This window comes from Arctopsyche grandis, chromosome 11 (genome assembly GCF_051622035.1).
Source record: "Arctopsyche grandis isolate Sample6627 chromosome 11, ASM5162203v2, whole genome shotgun sequence".
NCBI classification, from domain to species: domain Eukaryota; kingdom Metazoa; phylum Arthropoda; class Insecta; order Trichoptera; family Hydropsychidae; genus Arctopsyche; species Arctopsyche grandis.
This window is the reverse complement of record NC_135365.1, coordinates 5,154,819-5,176,519: the sequence shown is the minus strand read 5'-3', so window position 1 is coordinate 5,176,519 and position 21,701 is coordinate 5,154,819. Positions and strand designations below refer to the sequence as shown.

General features: G+C 31.5%; 2 protein-coding genes across 2 annotated transcripts in view; both read right to left on the bottom strand.

Moving 5' to 3' along the window:
* 5-HT2B (5-hydroxytryptamine receptor 2B) overlaps positions 1–1,299 on the bottom strand; it is a 151,355-nt gene extending 150,056 nt beyond the window's left edge. Inside the window, exon 1 of the mRNA XM_077441469.1 lies at positions 795–1,299. Coding sequence (XP_077297595.1) covers positions 795–1,299 — 505 coding nt within the window. The remainder of the gene's footprint in view (positions 1–794) is intronic.
* Positions 1–21,701, bottom strand: part of LOC143919204 (uncharacterized) — a 740,296-nt gene that overhangs the window by 460,578 nt on the left and 258,017 nt on the right. The window lies entirely within an intron of this gene.

Here is a 21,701-nt window from a genome sequence, read left to right as displayed (position 1 = left end):
AGTTTCTAAATAAAATCTCATTGTAAGTCTCATGTAGCAGAAACATAAAAATTAAATCTCAACCTTATAAAAGCAATCTCATTGTACTTGAAATAAAAATAGACAGCAATAGCTCAGCTGAGAGATTTATGCTTACAGAAAAACGGAACAAAAATAAAAATATCATATAATCCAAAAGCCAATTTGAAATAGCACTTTCATAGAATAAGAAAAAATATTCCTTTGAAATTGCCTAAAATAAAATGAAGCTTATTTACATACTTCATGAATCTACATACTTTACAATCCAAATTAATAACACACACGTTTTATTTTTAGAACTCTTTCAAGTTACAAAGTTCATTTTCAATATACATATGTATATATGTATGTACATACAAAAATGTAACCCTTTAGTAACGAATTCACAATTTAATCAAAATAACCTTACGAAATAAAAAGGACGTTCTATTTACATCGATCAATATTAAGTAGAATGTCATCGACCTGTGGATTTTCATAGTCATTGTCTTGACAATCCAATCTCCCAAAAAGGCTCATTCAAATAATGTATTCATATAATAAATTAAATATAAACAATCATCTTTTATACAAATGTATACGCTTCAACGAGTAGAAATTTATCTTCGAATTTGAAACGTATGGGAATTCACGTCAAAACCTCAGTGAGATTCGGATCGAAATTACACAATCAAATGCAACACGTATCAAATTCGATCAAATCACGATATTAACCTACCAATATTACACCCGAAACTAATCCAGATTAAATTTAGCAATCAAATCAAACTCACCTCTGACAAGAGTCAGTATTCCAAGCGGCATCACCAGCACAGCAACCATCAAATCGGTGACAGCCAAAGACATCAAGAAGTAATTGGTCACGTTCTGCAGCCTCCTCTCCCAGCAGATGGCCAAGCACACCAATATGTTGCCAGCAGCTGTGGCCAGGACCAAGAGGAGGGCCAACAGGGCCCACCAGTTGTCGAGACCCTCTTCATTTCCATCAAAATCGTAGCCCACGGTACTCACAAAATTCACTTCACTCCCGTTTCCGATCGCGGTCGCATTCCTCGGATCGTACGACCAGTCGTACTGGACGAAAGTCGCATTCTGCAAATCGGTCCTGGACGAGCTCAAAGCCTCAACCAACATTCCAGCATCTTCCGCCACTTCGGAAATGTGAACCGGATGCGATGAGTTCGAGCCGTGTCTGTGCAGATTATGTCTCAGATGATGGTGGCTTTCTACCAAGAGAAGAGCTTTCGAGTCAAAACTGGAGTCGTCTGTCACCCACATTATGACCGCTTTCCAAAAAGATGTTGTAAAGATTGTAAAGTCTCACACTTTAGCCCTGGTGGTGTTGGCATTTATGAATTTTGTATGTAAAGCAAGTGTACTACGCTTGCGATTTTATATGTAGATACATTGTGGTTGAACTATGTATATAAGTTTTTTCAAATACTCTAAAATAACATTCATTATATAACCTATGTATGTAAAATTATAAGTAAAAATATATATGAGAGATAATGAGAACCTATAATGCAAATTTTATAAGATACTAGATACTACAGTTAAGATACTACAATTCCCGTTCCCGTTTCAAGTGATGGTTGGAGCTCAACTAACGTCTCTTCAAAGCCGTGTCGTCATAAACCAACTGGTAACGTGGTAACCAACGAACATATTTCTTTGACTACACAATGGCGCTTCAAACTTTCGCGTCGGTAAAATCGTAATTACGAATATTATTATTAAGAAGTATTTTCCCGTTTATTTTTAACAGTAAGCTTCCCGGACATGCATACAACAAATCCTGAAAGTTCCATTGTATTCGGTTGAGTGGCTTAGGAGCCTATACGAAACAGACAGACATTGAATTTTATTAATATTTATTTAAAAGTTTTGGACTATTGTCGCATTACAGGAAGAACCTAATGCACCGCAATGGCCTAAATAACAAAACAAGAGAGGGAGAAAAACAAAAAATAAATAGATGGAACAAAAAGCAAAAGCAAAAAAATAAGATTTTAAATACCTATATATATATGTTAAATAGATAGTGTGAAAAAGAAAAAGTTATAGGCGTTTAAACAATTAATATCTGACAAGACGAGTGACAAGTCAAACATATAAGGTTACTACCTATTTAACGTCACCCTCTTAAAAAATTTCGTAAATATAGAAGTGTTTATTACGATTATTTTTCACTATTGAACTATAATGAAATTTCCATCGTTGACCAAACCGCGCAAAATGACAAAGTTTGGAAACGATCGGATGACTGTAGGAATTTTAGCTCAATCGTTTGGGAAGTGAAACATAGAAAGGTGTAGTAAATATGAACGATGATAATTTTCAATTGTCTATTTGTAAGGCTTTAAAATAATTACAAATCTGGGATAATGTATTGTGTAGCAATAATCCTTGTATCGTTTAAAAGATCAATATTGACCTTTTATAAAAATTATAATTAGTTTATAACGTGGTTGGTCCACAGTATTGCATTGAATCTATGATATTTCTTTATAAAGTTACATAAAAGACTAATGCAAAGCTATTATAAAAAAAATTACGATATAAAATAGATGGAAAATCAAAGTTCTTTATGGATTTCATATATTTTCCTTTATAATTTTGCAAAATAGTCTGTAGATATTATATAACTTTGCTTCATTGAACATAAAAACAGTATTTTTAATTTCATTCATCGTACATTACGCTATATTTTGCAAGAAGCATTTAGCATACATCCTATATGTGTATGTTGTAAATATGGATACATACATATGTATATGTATATGTGTGTATTTATGAACAAAAGTAAACGTAATATCGGCTCTATTCATGCTCGAAGCTTTCTACATATAAGGTTTCTATTTTATGTTATCAACTTTATATTGGGAAAACTTATGAAACGAAATATATTTTTATGAATATTATATTACATAAACTTATGAACTGTATTTTAAAAAGTTTTCTATATACATATATAGGTATATGTACAATTATCTATTTAAATTCAATTATATACATATGTATGTATGAAGGTAGAATCTACAGACTTTTTTTTAAAGTTTTGCATATAAGCTTATTTATATTTTAAAACGAGTGCAATTATCGAATTTTTACACTTATTTTATTAAAAGAAATCATACAAAGTCTTTCAGGTATTTTGATGTATTTATGTCTAATAAAAAAAATTTCCAGACTATTACGTTTGTGGACGAAATAATTCAAACAATTTAATTTAAAGTTCACAGCCAATTTTTTTGTATTATTATTAATTTTGATACATTAGGTCGCACTTGCAAACAAATCCAACAGTTATAGTTATTTCAAAAACCAATATAAATGTAATATTACTGCTTCAAAAGAATCTTACAAGTAATAAATCAAATGGAATCTGCCCGGATGTATCGAGAGTGCATTTCTTGATAACTTCAGAGCTATATACATTTTCGTGTTTCAATTTATATATGTATGTGTGAACATACATACATATAGAGAATAAATTCAGGTTTTCTCGATGGACTTTTATAACTCAAACACTAATAATAATTATCGTGCAAAACGAGTCAGCGCAAACTTGCGCAATCTTAATTATTGCAGAGTAAACGGGAAGTTTTCGACTGTTCGTTTTAAATTTGGCTTAGTTGTACGAATCTCACTGCAAAACCAAACTTGGACGAATATTAAGTGAGTTTTGGAAATTTTTAAACTACAGCCTCAATTAAAGGCAAATCAATCATTCTTAATTAATGTGTATCGTGAAGGGTTTGGTCTTAAGATATGATCTTGCTCGTCTTTCAAAAATATGTTCTATCCTATGATTTAACGAATTATTTAAGGTTGATTGGTTGGTTTGACGAACTATTAGAATTTTGTTTAGTTTTTTACATCAACAAATATGACTAAAGACGCATCAAAAATTAAATAGTACATTAATTCAACTATTAGACATGTACATATAAAACAAAATTGGCTTTGTGATTTATTTAAAAATAAATACGTAAAATTGAGTCGTACCTTTCAATTCAATGGAATATAAATGTATCAAATGAACTATCACTCAATGATTAAAGGATAATATGATATTTAACCCTCCGAAAAAATGAAAAGCTTTTTTCTACTATGTAACTTAAATGTGCCTGAATTTTATTGCACTCACTGATGAATTTAAAATTCCGTCTATACTTTTTAAAAAAATATTGATTTAAACTCGAGCCATTCAATTTGAAGGGAGTTAAAATAAAAATCTGCTTTTTTCCTCACGTATAGATATGTATTATATATAGGGTGCAAAATCAATAACTGAAAAATTGTCTAAAATTGATTAATTAATCCTGCTTTTTAACAGTTTTCGTATCTTTTCAGAACACCTTGCTAACTTTTCGAAATAATGCGAAATTTTTTGAATGATTTTGATCATTAACTTTAATCCACGTATCAATTCCTTTACATAACTATACATTGACATATCAAAAAGCCTAGGAACTTTCAATTATAATACAGTTATTTGGAACTATGAATAATTGAGCCGTTCTATTTGAAATTGGCATAAGTCTGGCACTTTTCTTCATTTCGAGAAATATCTCGCAAAACATTAAATATAATTTCGTGCTATAATCATTATGATAAATTGAACCCAATGAAAAATCCATCACGCATCATCCGCAAAGAAATCAGGCTGCCGATATTTTAAAAGCATTCCATTTAGTTTAAACCACAGTTTGTATTGGGAAATTTGCTAATAAATTTAGGGGAATTCAATGACACAATATGCAACAAAAATGTACCGTTACATTATCAAACTTTTCATTGTACAATAAAAATTCATCGATAACACGGATCTTTTAAGCAAAACTCTCATATACAAGTGAAATAAGCATATGGATTATGTCCTTGAACTTGTGCAAATACCCTTGAAAACACATTACACCTTGCTAAAGTTATTCATAAGTAATGAATATAGCAGAACTCTAAATGCCACACACATAAGTAGATATGTACAGTAAGTGAGAGAGAGAGAGAGAGAGAGATGAGTTGTGTTTGTATCAAAGAACTCCTTTATGCAAGCACTCGGATGATTTATGAGGCCTGAATTTGGCACGTGTCACTTGGTTTGAGGCTTGCCATTATTTTTCTGCAATATTCCGGCAACACATTGTGCAACAAAAGACGATTCCCGAAGCGACACTTCGCCGACGAGCTCGCTATTGAGGCAGACGTATTGAGCCGATTCAATATTCATCCGCCTAATATATTAATCATGTTTGCATGAAGGATTACGTCAACGCGGCTCGTACATAATTTTGCCATGTGTGCATAAGAAAACGACAGCATCCGTGGAATCTAGGTTTATTACGTACATGTATAGTGTATGTAGTTTGCAAATTGGCCACCCCAGGGCCCTATAGACGTGTCGAAAGTGTGAAACATGTATTTATGAGCCTGAGTGCAGCACAGAATCGAGCAAAGGAACTACATAGTCATGTCATTGGTCCCAAATATTCACTTATTCATTTATGGTTTTGGACCATTGTGGCATTACAGGAAGAACCTAATGCGCCACAATGGCCTACATTTGAAAAAGAGTAGAACGCAAAAATTAAACACAAACACATGCATAAAATAAAAAGCACATTCACTCTGAAGAAACTATACTCACCGGTGAGATGAGATGTATCTGAAATAGTTTTAGTCCCATTTATCGATCGGTACAGACCACACAGTAGTTATGTACAACTAGAAACTCGCCCACATTCGAAGAGACGTCAAATGCCAAATGTCAAATCTGACACAATTGGCCATAACACAACATTTAGAGTTTGACGGTAATGGCGGACGTCATTCCCACATATATTGATGACCAAACCGAGTAAAATGTCAAAGTTTGAAAACGATCGGATAATAACCCAAATTTCTTCTGACTAGAAATCGTAAGTGAAAGTAAGAAAAGGCTAATAAAAATGAAGATGAGGTGAAAAAAATCAAATAAAATCCTCAAATCCTATTCTTAGTTTCACATTGAACATAAAGTGAGTATAATATTTATTTAAACATTAGTTTGGACCATTGTGACATTAGAAGAAGAACCAAATGCGCCATAATGGCCTCCACAAGAAAATTATAATAATAATGGCCTCTATAATAAAATGTTCTTACTATTATTATTATTAATAGTAATAATAATATGAAAAATAAAAATCATAGTAATGATTCATAGATTAAAAAGGAATAAAAGGTAAATATGCAATTATATATAATATGTATTCTAGATGCGGCATTGGTTTTTGTCTGATACTATTATTTTATACCAGTGCTGTGCCCGTTGATAATTCAACCACTGGTTTTGGAAAGGAATTGATACATGAGCCACATCTGAGGCTATTGTTGCTAGCAGTTTCAGTATACACCCCGGTTGACAAACTATTGGCCAAATTTTATTTATTTTTAATTTTATTTTAAAAAATCAATACAACAGGAACTTGACAGGTAGCCCCAAAGCGTCACTGTGGTTTTAATTCAAATATAATTATACAAAATAACAACAAAAATTAAATACAATCGTAAGAAACACGTTTAAGAATCCAAAAAAAAATCGAAAAGGTGACGGCTCACCCATTGCCATTAGCTAATAGCTTTGTCTTTTTGACTTTCCGCCCCCCACTCATGTTGTCAGATTTTAATTGTTTAAACGCCTATAACTTTATCTTAATCACACTGCATCTTATAAAATTTGCATTATACGCTCTCATTATCTCTCATATATATTTTAACTTTATTAATAGGTAATTTATTATTGTTCACGCCACAATCACCTATATTTTATTCTTATGAACTTGTGATAGTTGTAATATTTATCATTTAAAATCTCCATGCACGTAATGGTAGAGGTAGTCTACTGTTGTTGATCCGTTGACCAGCCAGCTCCGAAATAATAACGGAACAAATCCGCCGAATATTAATACACAGCGTGTACTCACATTGGCTGTTGGCCATTGGTCAACGGGTCGCGCCACCTCATTGGCTGTTGAATACAGCTTGTTCATACGCCGAGGCCTTTTTGGCGCGAACGCGCTATCAAACGATTGGTGATGCTTAACCAGTGATCAACAAGCACCGATTTTCTAATCTCTACGTGACGATTTAATAAATAAAAACTTTCTGGCTACGTAATGAAATGATGCAACAATATGAAGTGACATTGATTAATATACAATCGACATTGATTTTATTTTTTGCTTCTGTTAATTAATGTAAATAAATCTATGTATATATTAAAATTTTATTTTGGTTTTATGAACAATGACAAAAATTATGATGATATGTAAATAAATTATTTGTTCTTAACGAGTGATATTTCGACTTTAAGTTTAGCAAACATCCGCAAAATGAAAGCTTGTTTTTCTTTTTTTAAATGTTCGTGTTAAATACGTACATACATTACATTCAAAAAATATTTATGAATTTTCAAGATGATTTTCATATAAATTGCTAAGCCGACGATTCAACTTATTTATGATTGAAACGATGTTTGAACTTATTTATCAGTTATTTTACTCAACATATCTTAATTCTATGGTCAAGACTCATTACCAAGCCTATATGTATAATTTTTATAGTTTAATCTTTCAAAAAAGGCATAAAGTAATACAATTCAAGTGTATGATAGTTATACATATATGGGGATTTTTTTAAATACATACATTTATATGTACATACATATGATTATAAAAAAGCTCATTAAAAATGTTTATTAAAAATTTTGTAGATTCTGAAAAACTGCAAACTTTTTCATACAGTCAAAAAGCATTGTTAAATATTATATGGAAAAAATCGCAAACCACTGTTTGATAGTAAAAGAAAAATACTCAGAGAGGACTTCCCATACTTCAGCGCTGTTGAAGTTCAATATATTTCAAACTTTGCAAACGTTAAAGGTCATGTGTGAAATATTGACAAGCTTCGCAAAAGTTCGATCTGGTCAAACATATGTATGTAATATATGACCGTAAATAATTAATATACATATGTGGATGTTCAGATTTTTCGTAGAACTTACTATAATGCAAGTTTTCGCTTCGACACCACAAATAACTGCCAAAACACGCAATACTTTCATTTTTAACACATTATGTATATAAGTAGTAATTTCATTGTTCGATTCATCGAAAATATCGAGCAAAATTTAGAGATTGTATTTTAATTACATACAAAAGCACACCGTATTCAATAAATTGAAAACAATACGTGCTCAGATAACAATCGAGACCACGCCGTGTTTAGCATGTAAAATATTAACCTTTGTTGAATCAAATATTTAGTATTCAAAATATGTGTTTCAATTAAACATTGCATCACATATGTGTAAATTATGATTTATATTATTTTATAAAAAGGTTTTGTTTTGGTATTAAAGAATTTAAATGCACTTTCGATGACAATCAATCAAGGTATATTTAAATAATGATAAAAAATACGAATACTGAAATAATATGATGCAATACAAAAATTGTACAGTTTTAATCAAAGCTATATTTAGTGATGAACAATTCATTTATAATGTTTTATTAATATTAATATGCATATTTCGATGAATGCTAATTTAAATGTATTTCAGAGGGTGAGCGATTAAAGCAATCATTTAAATTAATTAATTTATGCTGTTATTATATGTAAAACATTTAACAAATTATGTAGATCAACGCTATGAGTTTAATATGCATTTTTTTATGCATTTTCATTTATAAATGTTCTTATACTTGTCTTGTTAGTATTGTGTTTCGTTTCGTTGAAACATACCACCCACTAATGTGATTAAGTGACCTTTTCGACTGATTAATTTCATTTAATCAAATCGACATTTGTTCGTAAAGGCTTTCACAAGTCAGAAGGTCGTGTTTACGAATCAATATTTAAAGGTTGTTTTCAATTGTTGCCGACAAATTAATAAATATTTACCGAACCGATCGTGCTCGATAATTATTCTGAGCGACGTTCAAGGCTTTCTAGCGGTTGAAATTTTTTTTTATATTAATCATCCTCGTTCCGACATCTTAAAATTAATCTATTTACAATTGGGAGAAATCCCAAAAGGTTTACTTCGACTATTTTTAGACGAAATATTCAAATTCAATGAAAATAAACCGAAGATCGGACAGATCAGCTTCGTCACTTTGATGCCTCATGAATAATATTTATTCACGACAAAAGTGTAATAAATTTTAAATATTGACTCACTTAGATATTTTTAGACGTTTTTACTTCCATCTGCCTAAAAATATTGTTATCGAAAACCTATAAATATTGTACCTTTATAATGCTCCACGCCTACATAAAAGAAAGCCAATAGTGGATGTTTCTATTTCGGAAACAATACTTGAATTGGGTTCAAGATCACCGTTTCGGCATTTGATAATAGTAAATTGTTTTACTTCCACTTTGAAACTATCATTTAGACATTATTGGGTCGATCTACAACTTAGTTAATAGTTTTCTATAACAATTTCAACATTAAAGTCGATTGGTCATAACAATTTCAACATTAAAGTCGATTGGTCATAACAATTTCAACATTAAAGTCGATTGGTCATAAAAACGCAACGTTAATAATTCCACAATTTTAATAAATTCAATTTTATTACTATTTTAAAAATCTGAAATTTTTTTAATTGAACGACAGTTGATTTGAGTGTTATTATAAGTAGTTTTCAATTATATATTTAATGCATTTGATTTATTGCAATTTTTTAAACAATAAGTTATTATGAATACTCTAAATACGCAATACATATTATAATATATATCGAAAAGAGAAAATTTTATGATAAAAATCTCGCAAAAAAGCAAAAAAGCACAAGAATATGTAGTGGAATATATATTTGTTTTTATAGAAAAACCTCATAAAAATAATCTGGATAGAATCGAATTTGAGGCAAACGAAATTCTACCGTATTGTGTTTTGTCGAATCAAAGGGAACATTGTACGGTCTGATTGAATTTGCCGGAGAAAATTTTACGGTGGTTTTTCCGCGGTATCGCTTCGGAAAACGTATCTTGCGAATGTGGCTCACGTTGTTGCACGGCGTCGGATTTCTATTACGACCGGTTTCCTCCTCAAAGAAAACCGGAATTTGATCGAAACCGCTGACCGGAACGCCGTACTATTATTCACCGCATGAATTTTGCACGCCTTGCACATCAACGATTTAAATCTCGAACGCGATCAAATAATCCGACACAAATTCCCACGGCAAATAAAAGTGCGCATCGTACACTGCATGTATAAAAAAATCGGTTCGAAAATAAGGAAAATTTTCATACATCAGTACTGAAACATTGAAATTTGTTAACTTTTTTTTACTTTTTTTTTTGGTTTTGTTCACTTTTTGTTTGGGGGTTATTTTTAAATTTTTTTTTTATTTATTGGGAAAGTTTCAGAAGGGTTTTGCGGCTGGTTTTTTGTGTCTTTGCGAATTTAACACTATGTCGGAAGACATTGGAAAGTGATCGAAAGTTGCGTGGTTTTCGCGACGCGTCCGTGACGCCCTGAGGGCGACGCTAGACTGGCGCACTCGCAAGTGCTCGCTTTGGCCCTGCGATGTTCACTTCGTATTCAACTTTTGCCAACTTTTGCCCTATAAAAAGCCCTTCGAACAATATCTACCGTTCATAATTTGTCTCTCGTGCTCATCTCAGCCGTGGCTCACCGCATTATCGACACTTCGAAATAAGTTCTCAAGCTTTACTACCGCATTATACGGGCCTTTCAAACTTGATGTCGACTAGGTACTTGAAGAAAATCTATCGCTTTCACCCTCTCGACATTGACTATATATTCTACTATAATCCAACAATGTTATTTATTCGTAATATATACGAAAGGCTAACATTTAGTAATAAAATATGCTTACTTGTAAGTTATATCCGCAAGCGAAATAAAATCTCCTACCTTTACTGAAACCTAAAAATAAAATTCAACGCTTAAAATTAGCATTCAGATATTTCTAAATAAAGTTGCACAGCAATTTAAAACAACATGAAAATTCACCTGTTGTATAAAATCTCCATAGCATAATTGCTTCTTCAATACACGTTTAAAATTATAGCACATTATTTAACAAACACTGATATTTATTTTTAATACTGCGTAGGATTATATTAATTTGCTTTTAAATTCAAATTAACTTAAAACAAATGAATTTGTTTTTCAAACGCGAAAGAAAATTTCAACGATTATTTTTTTTATGAAAAACACACACTGAAATAACTTTGTATTACAATACAGTAACAGATGTGAATGAAGATTTATCTGAACAAAATACGCAGATGTTGCATGCGAAATATGGATTCACACGCGATACTATTAATATTCAATAAAACTTCAGTTGTCACTTGAATCGCGATTAATATTATTGAAAACTCTCAGCTTCAGTCGCGATTGATATCACTGTTTTGATTGACATTTTTGATAATCAATTGAAGCGTTCAATATTCGCGTACAAGTTTTGCCTTGTGTGAGGTTCGTCGATAATTTTTTGACTGAAATCGAATAAAAATAAACAAGTGAATTAAATTTATTAAGTTCAAATGTATTTGAAATGTTATTATTTATTAAAAAAAAAAATCTTTCGTTTGATTACATTTGATAAAAACTTTACAATTCTGCCACTGCAAGATTGACAATGAGGCATGAAAGTTGATTTTAATCAAATTTCAATATTCGGAATACTTATTATGTAATAATGAATAATCGTAGAGACTAAAAAATAATGTATACAATCAATACGTTTGCCGTATGCACATATTTTAAAATACACATAAACGTATTTAACGACATACAATGAGAGACGAGGACGTTTTTTAAATTATTCTCCCGTATGATAAGTAGAAAGCTTACCTTTTCTTCCGTGTTTTTTTTTCGGTTGTTATTTTCCAAATCGACATAAAACCGAGGCTTTCAGATTTTCCTCGGAAGCTCTTGTACGCAGACTCATCCTACCATAATCCATTGCCGTCGATTGATATGGATAAAATAAAAAAAGAAATGAAGCAAAACACGTATACACTACTGTGACTTTTAATTTATTTTATATACTACGCCTATGCGGAAAACGCAAGAGCGTACGTTTCACGCTACTAAAATGAATGAGTACTACAAAAAAAAAATGTTTCCACATTTTGAAGTCGTATGCCACACTTGTGTATATACAATACTATTGCCAAACTAAATTATACCAAAACTCAGTGTAATTAATTAAATTTATAAATTAATTAATGGTAGAAGTGAATCTTCAGAGTTGAAAATTAACTATTTAAATTATTTCGGACAACTTTTTAAAATAAAATAGGATGTCATATTGAGAGTATAACTTATATACTGTCGCGTTCCAATGAAAGATTAATTAAATATTTTTTATTTTTTTTAAAACTACTTGGTTAACTAACCAAAATTTCTTTATTATTAAAACGGTACATTTATCTTTTTGGTAGAATTTAATTATGCAACGGAGAATTTAAATGAGATACGTAGAACTGTTTCATTTTAACTTTGCTTCACTATTTAACTTTGTTCTGCTGCTGATGTGTTGACTGCTACTCTCGGAGTCTCGATGGTGATGACTACGACTCTCCTAGTCTCGATGGTGATGACTAACTTAAATTCTAACGGTAATGGGTTTATATAATCTTCTTTAAAACAATGAAGATACGTGTCGTACAATTTTGGTAAGTCAGTGTTTAAGGTGTGCTATAAATCAATGATGTTACTTATTAAATTAGGTGTGCCACAAATCAATGATACTACTTATTCAATTAGGTATCCCAAAATTAAATGGTGTGTCTGATCCCTACTGGTTAGTCGACTACATTGATAATCGAGGTATATACACTACATTTACTTATAATACGATTTTAATCACGAAATTATTTGTTTATTCCAATAACACTGTTCGACAAATGATGACTTTTTTTTTGGATCAGAGACGAGGTATGACTTTTCTTATAGATATATGCCCAGTGAATACGAATCTGGTAATAAAAAATGTTTATTGGCTCAAGATTTGGAGATATATGTGTTTTTTAAATCGCGCGATTTTTCTATATCTTGGTGTTGTTCTGTCGATGTCTCAAAATCTGTCAATATCCTGTTCAAAATGAATATTGAAATCTACAGTTGGGTATTTTATCTTTCATTTTTAGTACTTTTCAGTTTTCAAATCTCTCTAAGTAGTCGTTCAGTTTAAATCAAAAGTCAAAAATAAGTATTTTCACTTGGGATTTTTTCCCACTGTTAATACTATTTTATATTGAAACATGTTTATTGGGATAGTGTTCTGTCCGATGCAACAAACATAAAAATAAAATCCGATGCACCAAAAAAAGTATGGAATATTGAAATATTGAGAGTGAGAAGTGTGATAAGAGTACTTGATATGGTGGAGAGAGTGAATATATTGAATTGGCAATGAGCGGGTCGCCTGGATAGAAGAAGAGACCAAAATTGGACAAAAGAAGTGCTGAAATGGACTTAAAATAATTTAAAACGATGAAAAAGAAAGCTGTAAATACCAGAAAGTGACTGGATGTAATTATAAAAAGAGTTGGGATGAGATAAATGACAGATGCGCAAATCGAAGACGAATGGAAGCGTGTAGGAGAAGCCTTCATCTACATATGTGAATGATGATATGACTGTCTTTTAGACACAATTTTTGTTGATTTTTATCAAAAACAAAATATATTGAGTATTTACCTACCTATGTACTACCTACTAATTTAATAGTTTGATAATACATGTATTTATTTATTTATTTACATGGTAACCACAATGACATTACAGAATACTCTAACGCGTCACTGTGACCTAACATATAAACATAATACAAATACTATATACATATGTATAAGAAAATTAGCGAGATATCTATGTTATAGATAATAAATTTTTGAAATCATAATTAAATAGTGGTGACATAGTCGTTTGGGTGGTTTTTGACAATTTGATGGAGGAACCGTTTCAACAATGAAATCAGATAAATTGGAAAACTCTGATAGAAAACGATCAATTTTGAGTCACAAATATCCAAGTCTGACCACCAGCATTTAATATTATACTCTTATATATAAGGACAGCTCTCGGATCAAACCCGGTGACCTCTCAAGTGCTTAGTATCAACGCAACTACCGAGTCATGCTGCTGGCTATATGAATGTATACTGTAGATGGATGGTTCGAAATTGATTTTCTTTTGCTTTTTATGCTCAATCAGTTTATATTTTTTTTAATAACGGCGATAAAACAAAGTGAGCTTGCCTCGGTGCATGATTTGACGATTTAATTTTAGCCTGACGGGTTTGTTTTTCAAGAAAAATAAAGAGTTTCCGCGGAATACGCACGAAATTCATCGGATAATTTAAGTGCTGATACATCGCAGACACGCCGATAAAATCTGCGAAATTTTCTTTGTTTTCGTTCGTGGAAAAGGCGGGAAATTCAACTGTAGATTCTGGCTTGGTTTTATTTATTAATTACGAGGTAGCATATGCTGCGTTGAATGAGAGGCCGACACGATATGTAAATCAGATGATAAATTACCCGAAAAACAATTACAGTGTGTAGTTAAAGTATTTTGCATAAAGCGAAAGGCTTTCGATTGCGAATAGCTAATGAAGTGAAAGTTGCCGCCTCATGATTAGCCTTAAATTTTATTATTTAATTACGACTATTTATTTAGACGGGTGTCAAAAAGGGGCTCGTCATCAATTTGAGAAGCCTCGTAATCACTGTCAAGTCGAGTTAAATTCTACCTACCGTATATTTTTGGCCCATTATTTCATTAAAATATCATCCACGCTATGAAGTAAATATTGTTATCAATATTTACAATGATTTTTTGGGCGTTTAAATATAATTTTATTACATTTTTTTAAACACTCAAATCACTACTATAAAACATTGATATTTTTTAAACCAAACAGTATATTATCTTTGGATAAAAAGTCGATAGCGAATGGAGTTACTTATAGACATATCATTGAAGTCTTAATAACCTATGTACGAATATACTATATTATACTGAAATTCTTATAATGATATAAACATAAATTCATTTCAAATATGGTCTAACGATACGACCATAAAAAGAGACTAGTTTTAGATCATCGCCATTCATTTGCAAGTTATACATTTCGGTGTTCAATTCAATGCTAATTCCAATGTCAATATTTAAGATTGATTAAGTTTGTAGAGCGAGAACGCTAGAAAAGTGTCATATTATGTACATATGTAGATAAATTAATAAAAAAACGTTTATAGTGCATTCAAGTGTATTAAACAAGTATTTACAATTTTCCTTATGTGTTGTGAAAGGCGCCAACTTTACCATTGGACTTCTTGGTTAAATTAAATATGCTAATACTTACTACTCTATTTGCAATGCTAAGTAAGGACTATATGCTATATTTTTGAATTTTAAATTTGAGAACGAATATACTTTCGCAATAAAAATTCATGAACTGCAGTATTTGTACGTTTATCTATTTTTTAAATGTTAGAAGTAAAGCTACATAAAGCGCATGATTCATATTTCGTATTCTTAAATGATGAAAAATCGATTGTTCTAGTAGATGTCCAAAAACGGCATATTTACATGTGAAGATAGCCCATCGTTCTTGACAAGGATTCCTTTTAGGACAATAGCGAAATATTTTCATTATACTTCGTATACGAAGAAAATAAAATAACAAAGACTTCTGGTCTGACTGCAATAATGCCAGTAATATACGGAAAGTTTACGAAAACTCTTAAGCTTTAGTGCTTTGAGATCGCACAAAGCTTCATATACTCAAACTAATATTCATTCCGTGATCCCAATCTCTATAAATGTATGTAGATAAAAATAGTACGTAGTTTTGGAATAAAAACAAGTCTCAAACTAAAATTTAAAACATTTAATTACCGTTGTAAAAGTTGCATGTAACCAAATCAAAGTAAAAACGACATTTAAATGAATGAATTATATATGAAAATGCTAAGAATGAGATTTATAATTTATGGTTTTGGTTCGTTATAATAATACATTGACATACAGAAATGGTCAGTAAATATAACAAACCGTCAACACATTCGAGTTAGTTAGAAAATGCTATGTAATAAATGATCACAGTTTTTTGACGTGCAGAAATGTCACTGCACTAAAAAGTACAGATAATATAAATTTTGTAAAAATAAACAAAAAAAGTATTTCATTGCTTATGTTTAAATTGAAAAGTTACTGATCAATTGTTTTTAATAAAGGACAAACAATTTAAATGTTTATTATTACAGCAAGTTTACAAACACAATCATCAATAACATATTTTTTTGCGACTACAGACATATTTAGCCTGAAATATTTAATAAATCCAAAGCAAACAATCAACAAGTGTCAACGTTGTTACTTTTAAATGTACATATGTACATATATATATATATATATATATATATATATATATATATATACATATAAATATATATATATATATATATATATATATATATATATATATATATATATATATATATATATATATATATATATATATATATATATATATATATATATATATAATATAAAAAAGTTGGATATTAAACAAACAATAAATTGAAATATTTCATTTTCAATATGACAACGTTTCATTCTATTTTTGGACATCTCTTTTTACATTTAATATATTTCCAAGTAGGAGTTTAGCTTAGATTAAATGTCAAAAGTATGATTTTTTTGAACAATTTCATTTCCATGTTAAACGACGAGTTTTTATTTCAACATCGACATTTATTTTTGTAATATTACATATTTTGAATTTCCATGTCTCGATTCAATTCAGTTCCGTATTTACAAGGTTTTTTTAGTCTCTCTTCATCAATTGGTCATCAATTGGACTCTTCTGATTGCTTTGAAACATTTCCATTTTGTGAAGTTTGGCTGCCGATTAGAACGATTTCAATTGGATCCGCTAGTCGATGGTGAAATATAATCGCAATAAACACGTTTAAGAATCCAAAAATTTTGAAATCTTTGCCACATGCCTTATATGTATTATATATTTGAAGCTATTTCCGAATAATGTACATATCTATTTTTAGGGAATTTTGACACAAAATTATAAATTTTCATTGTTTTACACAAAAAAAACGCTGTTTTTTTTTCAAAGTCGATCAAAATAAAAAAATATTTAAGCAATTAAAAATTTCATTCGGTTAAATGTCCTTTAGCCTTATGTCTGTTTGATGAAGTTTCCGTTCCTAGCGTCCATAGTTTTAGTGTCCATTCAGTCAATGGTCGGACAGTCAATTTTGTCTCTACTACATATGTTTTTTTATTATTATTCTTTTAAATATTTCTATGTATGAAGAAGGCCAAGAAGGCTTAACATGTAAGCCCCAATACGCCTACCTAGACAATTAATTACAAACATTGCAGCATTTATTATTACATAAATGGCTGTATTTTGAGAGGCTAAAGAATACGAAATTAATAATTAATTAATCAATTAATCCATAGAGACATCGATGGATTTAGACTTGTACATATATTTTTACATATTATACATAAATCAAATTCAGATATTGATGACATAGTGGGTTTTTACCGGGTTTTGTGCATCCGCTCTAAAATCGCCAGATTAACAGAACGGCAGCTTTAAACATAATTCTCGTTTTCTCGAATGATATATTGTACATCAAATGACGAGTAACCTTTCGATGTGCACAGATGCAATTATTTAAATTGAGTTGGATCTTTCTGGCGAGTTTAATAAGGCAAGATTCGGAACTTATCGAATCTTGCCTTACTAAACTCGCCTGAAAGATCCAACTCAATTTTAATAATTACCATTTTAATAATTGCATCTGTGCACATCGAAAGGTTACCCGTCATCTGATGTGCAATCTATCATTCGAGAAGATGAGAATTGCATTTAAAGCAGCCTTCCGTTAATCTGTCGTTCAATTTGTCTAGCGATTTTAGAGCGGATGCACCGCATCCGTTTTTACCAATTTGATGGAGGAACCGTTTCAACAATGAAATCAGATAAATTGGCAAACTCTGATAGGAAACGATTGACTTGGAGTCACAAATATTCAAGTCCGACCAGCAGCATTAATGATCAGCCCGGGATCGAACTCGGGAACCTCTCGATACTAAACATAAACGCAACTAACATACTGTTGCGTAGGGGTGGGTGGAGGATCCAAGTAAAAGGCCAACAGTCGTTTCACAGCATTTATTGATGATTAAGGAGATACACGCACTGGCAGTGCTCAGTCCAGAATGACCTGATATCGCCTACGTACCGCCTTATAAAGGGTAGATCTCTCAGGACGTCTAATCTGTTTACCTGTTGTATAGTCACGTATTCGGATATGTATTTCCACGACATTGGGTCTCCCCGTACCGATTCTGAGAAAGGACTAATAACGGTCATTGTTTAGCCTTAATGCAGATATAATCCTGGAAGAGGGTGCAAGCACTTAGTGCAGATATAATCCTGGAAGTAAGTGCAAGCACTTAGTTAATCCGTTAACAGACACCCGTTGGTCCTTAGTGCAAGCACTTAGTTAATCCGTTAACAGATAACCCTTGAACGGTCACATAGTCTCTGGGATTCTATTCGCTTAATCCGCGGCGTACGTAACAATACCATACTGCTGGCTGGTACATTATATAGGTACATTAATCTGTATATTATACATTAATATCACGAAGACAGTCGCTTAAATTTGACTTGGGTATGTTTGCACACATATGTGTGTGTACGTGTGGACACAAAATGGCACTTAGTAGAGAAAACACACTCATATTCGAAACTGGATAGTTCATGAATAAGGAAAACGTGACGGGTAAGCAATACATACGGGGAAAATGTTTAACGGTTAGCGTGACTGGTCGCAATAACGATCAAAAACGCAACAATATCACCGTAGTAAAAAAAAATACTAAAAACAACGACCTGAAAAAATACAGTCAATCAACTGTTGAACTGGTTCAAACTAATTTTCCGGCGAGGTTTGTTCGTATATTGGGCGTGTGCGAGCGACTCAAGTAAACGTTAAACTCTATCACTTTTAATGGTCTAACTTATAATATACTTTGAGAGAGTATTTGGATCGCCATTATAATTCGTAATTATTTAATGACACTTTCAAGTTTCGGGATGTGAGCCTCGTTTAAATTGTTGTGTTTTAGCGTATCGTTCGTTAATTTTGTTTGATCGAATGGCACTCGAATGACTTTTTTGTCCTCGTTTAATATTTTGTGTAAACTTTGCCTCTTTAAATTCAATCATAATCATATTGAATGTCTGTCGGAAAACAGTCGAATTTCACGAAACGAGATTATCTCAAAGCAAAATGGATTTGTTTGTTGGAAATTTTCAAAGAAGAAAACTCTCGAATTGTACTCGATCCCGCAAACGATGCTGATTTGTATTTTCGGAACGATTTATTATTATTAAAAAGTTAATGAATTTATTTTTATTAATGTAATTAATGGAGCATCATATCCGAATTGTTTCAATTCCGATGCTTAATTTAGTCCGTTGTTTTATTTACAATTAAATGTTGTGAATGTTTACATTTAAACAGATATTTGAACTTTTGATTGAGTTTTTACAGCACATGAAATTTAAAAAAAATATACGAGTCTTTAAGTATATTAAATCTAGAAAAATAGACCATTCATGTAAAGTAGGTCTCTTTGACAGTGCTTTTTGACATTTTCAGTGCATTCAAAGACGTTGCCTTTTGTGTGTTATCAAACACACTGTGAAAAATGTATATCTCTACCAGAAATTGTCAAACGGCTGCTTTTTTAAATATTATTTTACATTATGATAAGTATTTCTAATGTAATTGTGACTTTATTCGTGTGGAAAATAAAAATTAAAGTTTATTTTAATTCAATGGAAATTGTGATTATATTTTTTAAATTTATATATGAATGTAGATACATAGGTATATACATATGTATGTCAGTGGCGTATATTGGGTGTGTGCTAGGTGTGCGGCGCACACCCGTGAAAACCAAAGACCACATAAAGTAGTATTTTAATACAAAATAATGTGTTGTTGTATAAACAGGCATTGATGTGTATGATGTATTTACCGCGTGCGCTTGGTCGTGTATGGTGTGGTGTGCAGTCTGCAGCGTGTTGTGTGTATGTAGTTTGTGCTCCGCGACGAGAGAATACCTATGCCGTGCAGCAAATTGGTGGGTTTGGTTGGAGTGTGCAGGCGGATATTCGCTTGTATAGGTTTGTTCGCGATATTAAGACGTACGGTGTGCTACGACTTCAGAGCACCGCGCAACAGTCGGCAATTGACCAATGCGATGCGGCACGTGGTCTCGTACTTTTTCGCACATTCGTATTTTTATGGTCATATTATTACCTCTAATAACTAATAATGGCTAACAGTGTTCAAGACATTTTAACTATTCCGTTTTCAAATAGAAGTTTTGAGATAAAATTAAAAATAATTAAAGATGGGAAACCGTGTCCGTCTCTTCCAAATTTATCCAGTTTGCATAAAGAAAAAACAAAAGTTTACACTAGACATTTTTGCGTTTCAAATTATAAAAAATTCGAATGGATTACAGGCTGTGAAATTCGATCCAAACTTTTCTGCTGGCCATGTTTATTGTTCTCCAAAGATATTAATGTGTGGAACAAAGAAGGATTTGCTGATCTCAACCATTTGACAGCAGCACTGAAGAAACACAAAGGATCGCAGGCACACGTTCAATCATTTCTTTCCATACAAATGTTTGGCAAACAACGAATCGACGTATTAATTGACAGTCAACGTAAAGCCGAAATAAGTCGACATAATGAACAAGTAAATAAAAATAGAGATGTTTTAAAACGAATTATTAACGCAATAATCTATTTAGGAAAACAAGAACTGTCCCTGCGAGGTCACGACGAGTCATGTAATTCCGTAAACAAAGGCAATTACATTGAATATCTAAATGCTCTTCGAGAATATGATTCTGTTTTAGATACTCATTTAAATACTGCTACTACCTTTCGTGGTACTTCTCCAAGTATACAAAATTACATAATCGAAGCAATCGCTCATGTTATTAAAGTTCATATAAAAAATGAAGTAGAGTCAGCAAGTTTTGTTGCTATTATTCTCGATGAAACTTCAGATATAATGACAAAATCACAGCTCTCAACAGTTTTACGTTTTGTATGTAAAGGCAATGTACATGAACGGTTTATTAGTTTTACAGACGTTAGTGCTGATAAAACATCTAATGGTCTATTCCGTCACGTGGTGAACATAGTTGAAGAATTTAAAATTCAAGACAAATTGGTTGGACAGACTTATGATGGAGCAAGTGTAATGAGTGGACACGTAAATGGTTTGCAATCCAAAGTCCTCAATGCTTATCCTTTTGCTCTTTTTACACACTGTTATGCTCATGTATTGAATTTAGTATTGCAGCAAGGTCTTTCTGATATTAAAGAAAGTAAATCATTTTTTCAAACTTTAAATGGATTGTCTACATACTTTTCAAAATCTTCCAAAAGAGTATTCACCCACAAGGTGGAATTTTACATCTCGTTTAAGTAGCACAGTACAACAATACAGAAGTCAATTTACAGATTTTTTTCGACATGTTATAGAAAATTGTGAATTATGGG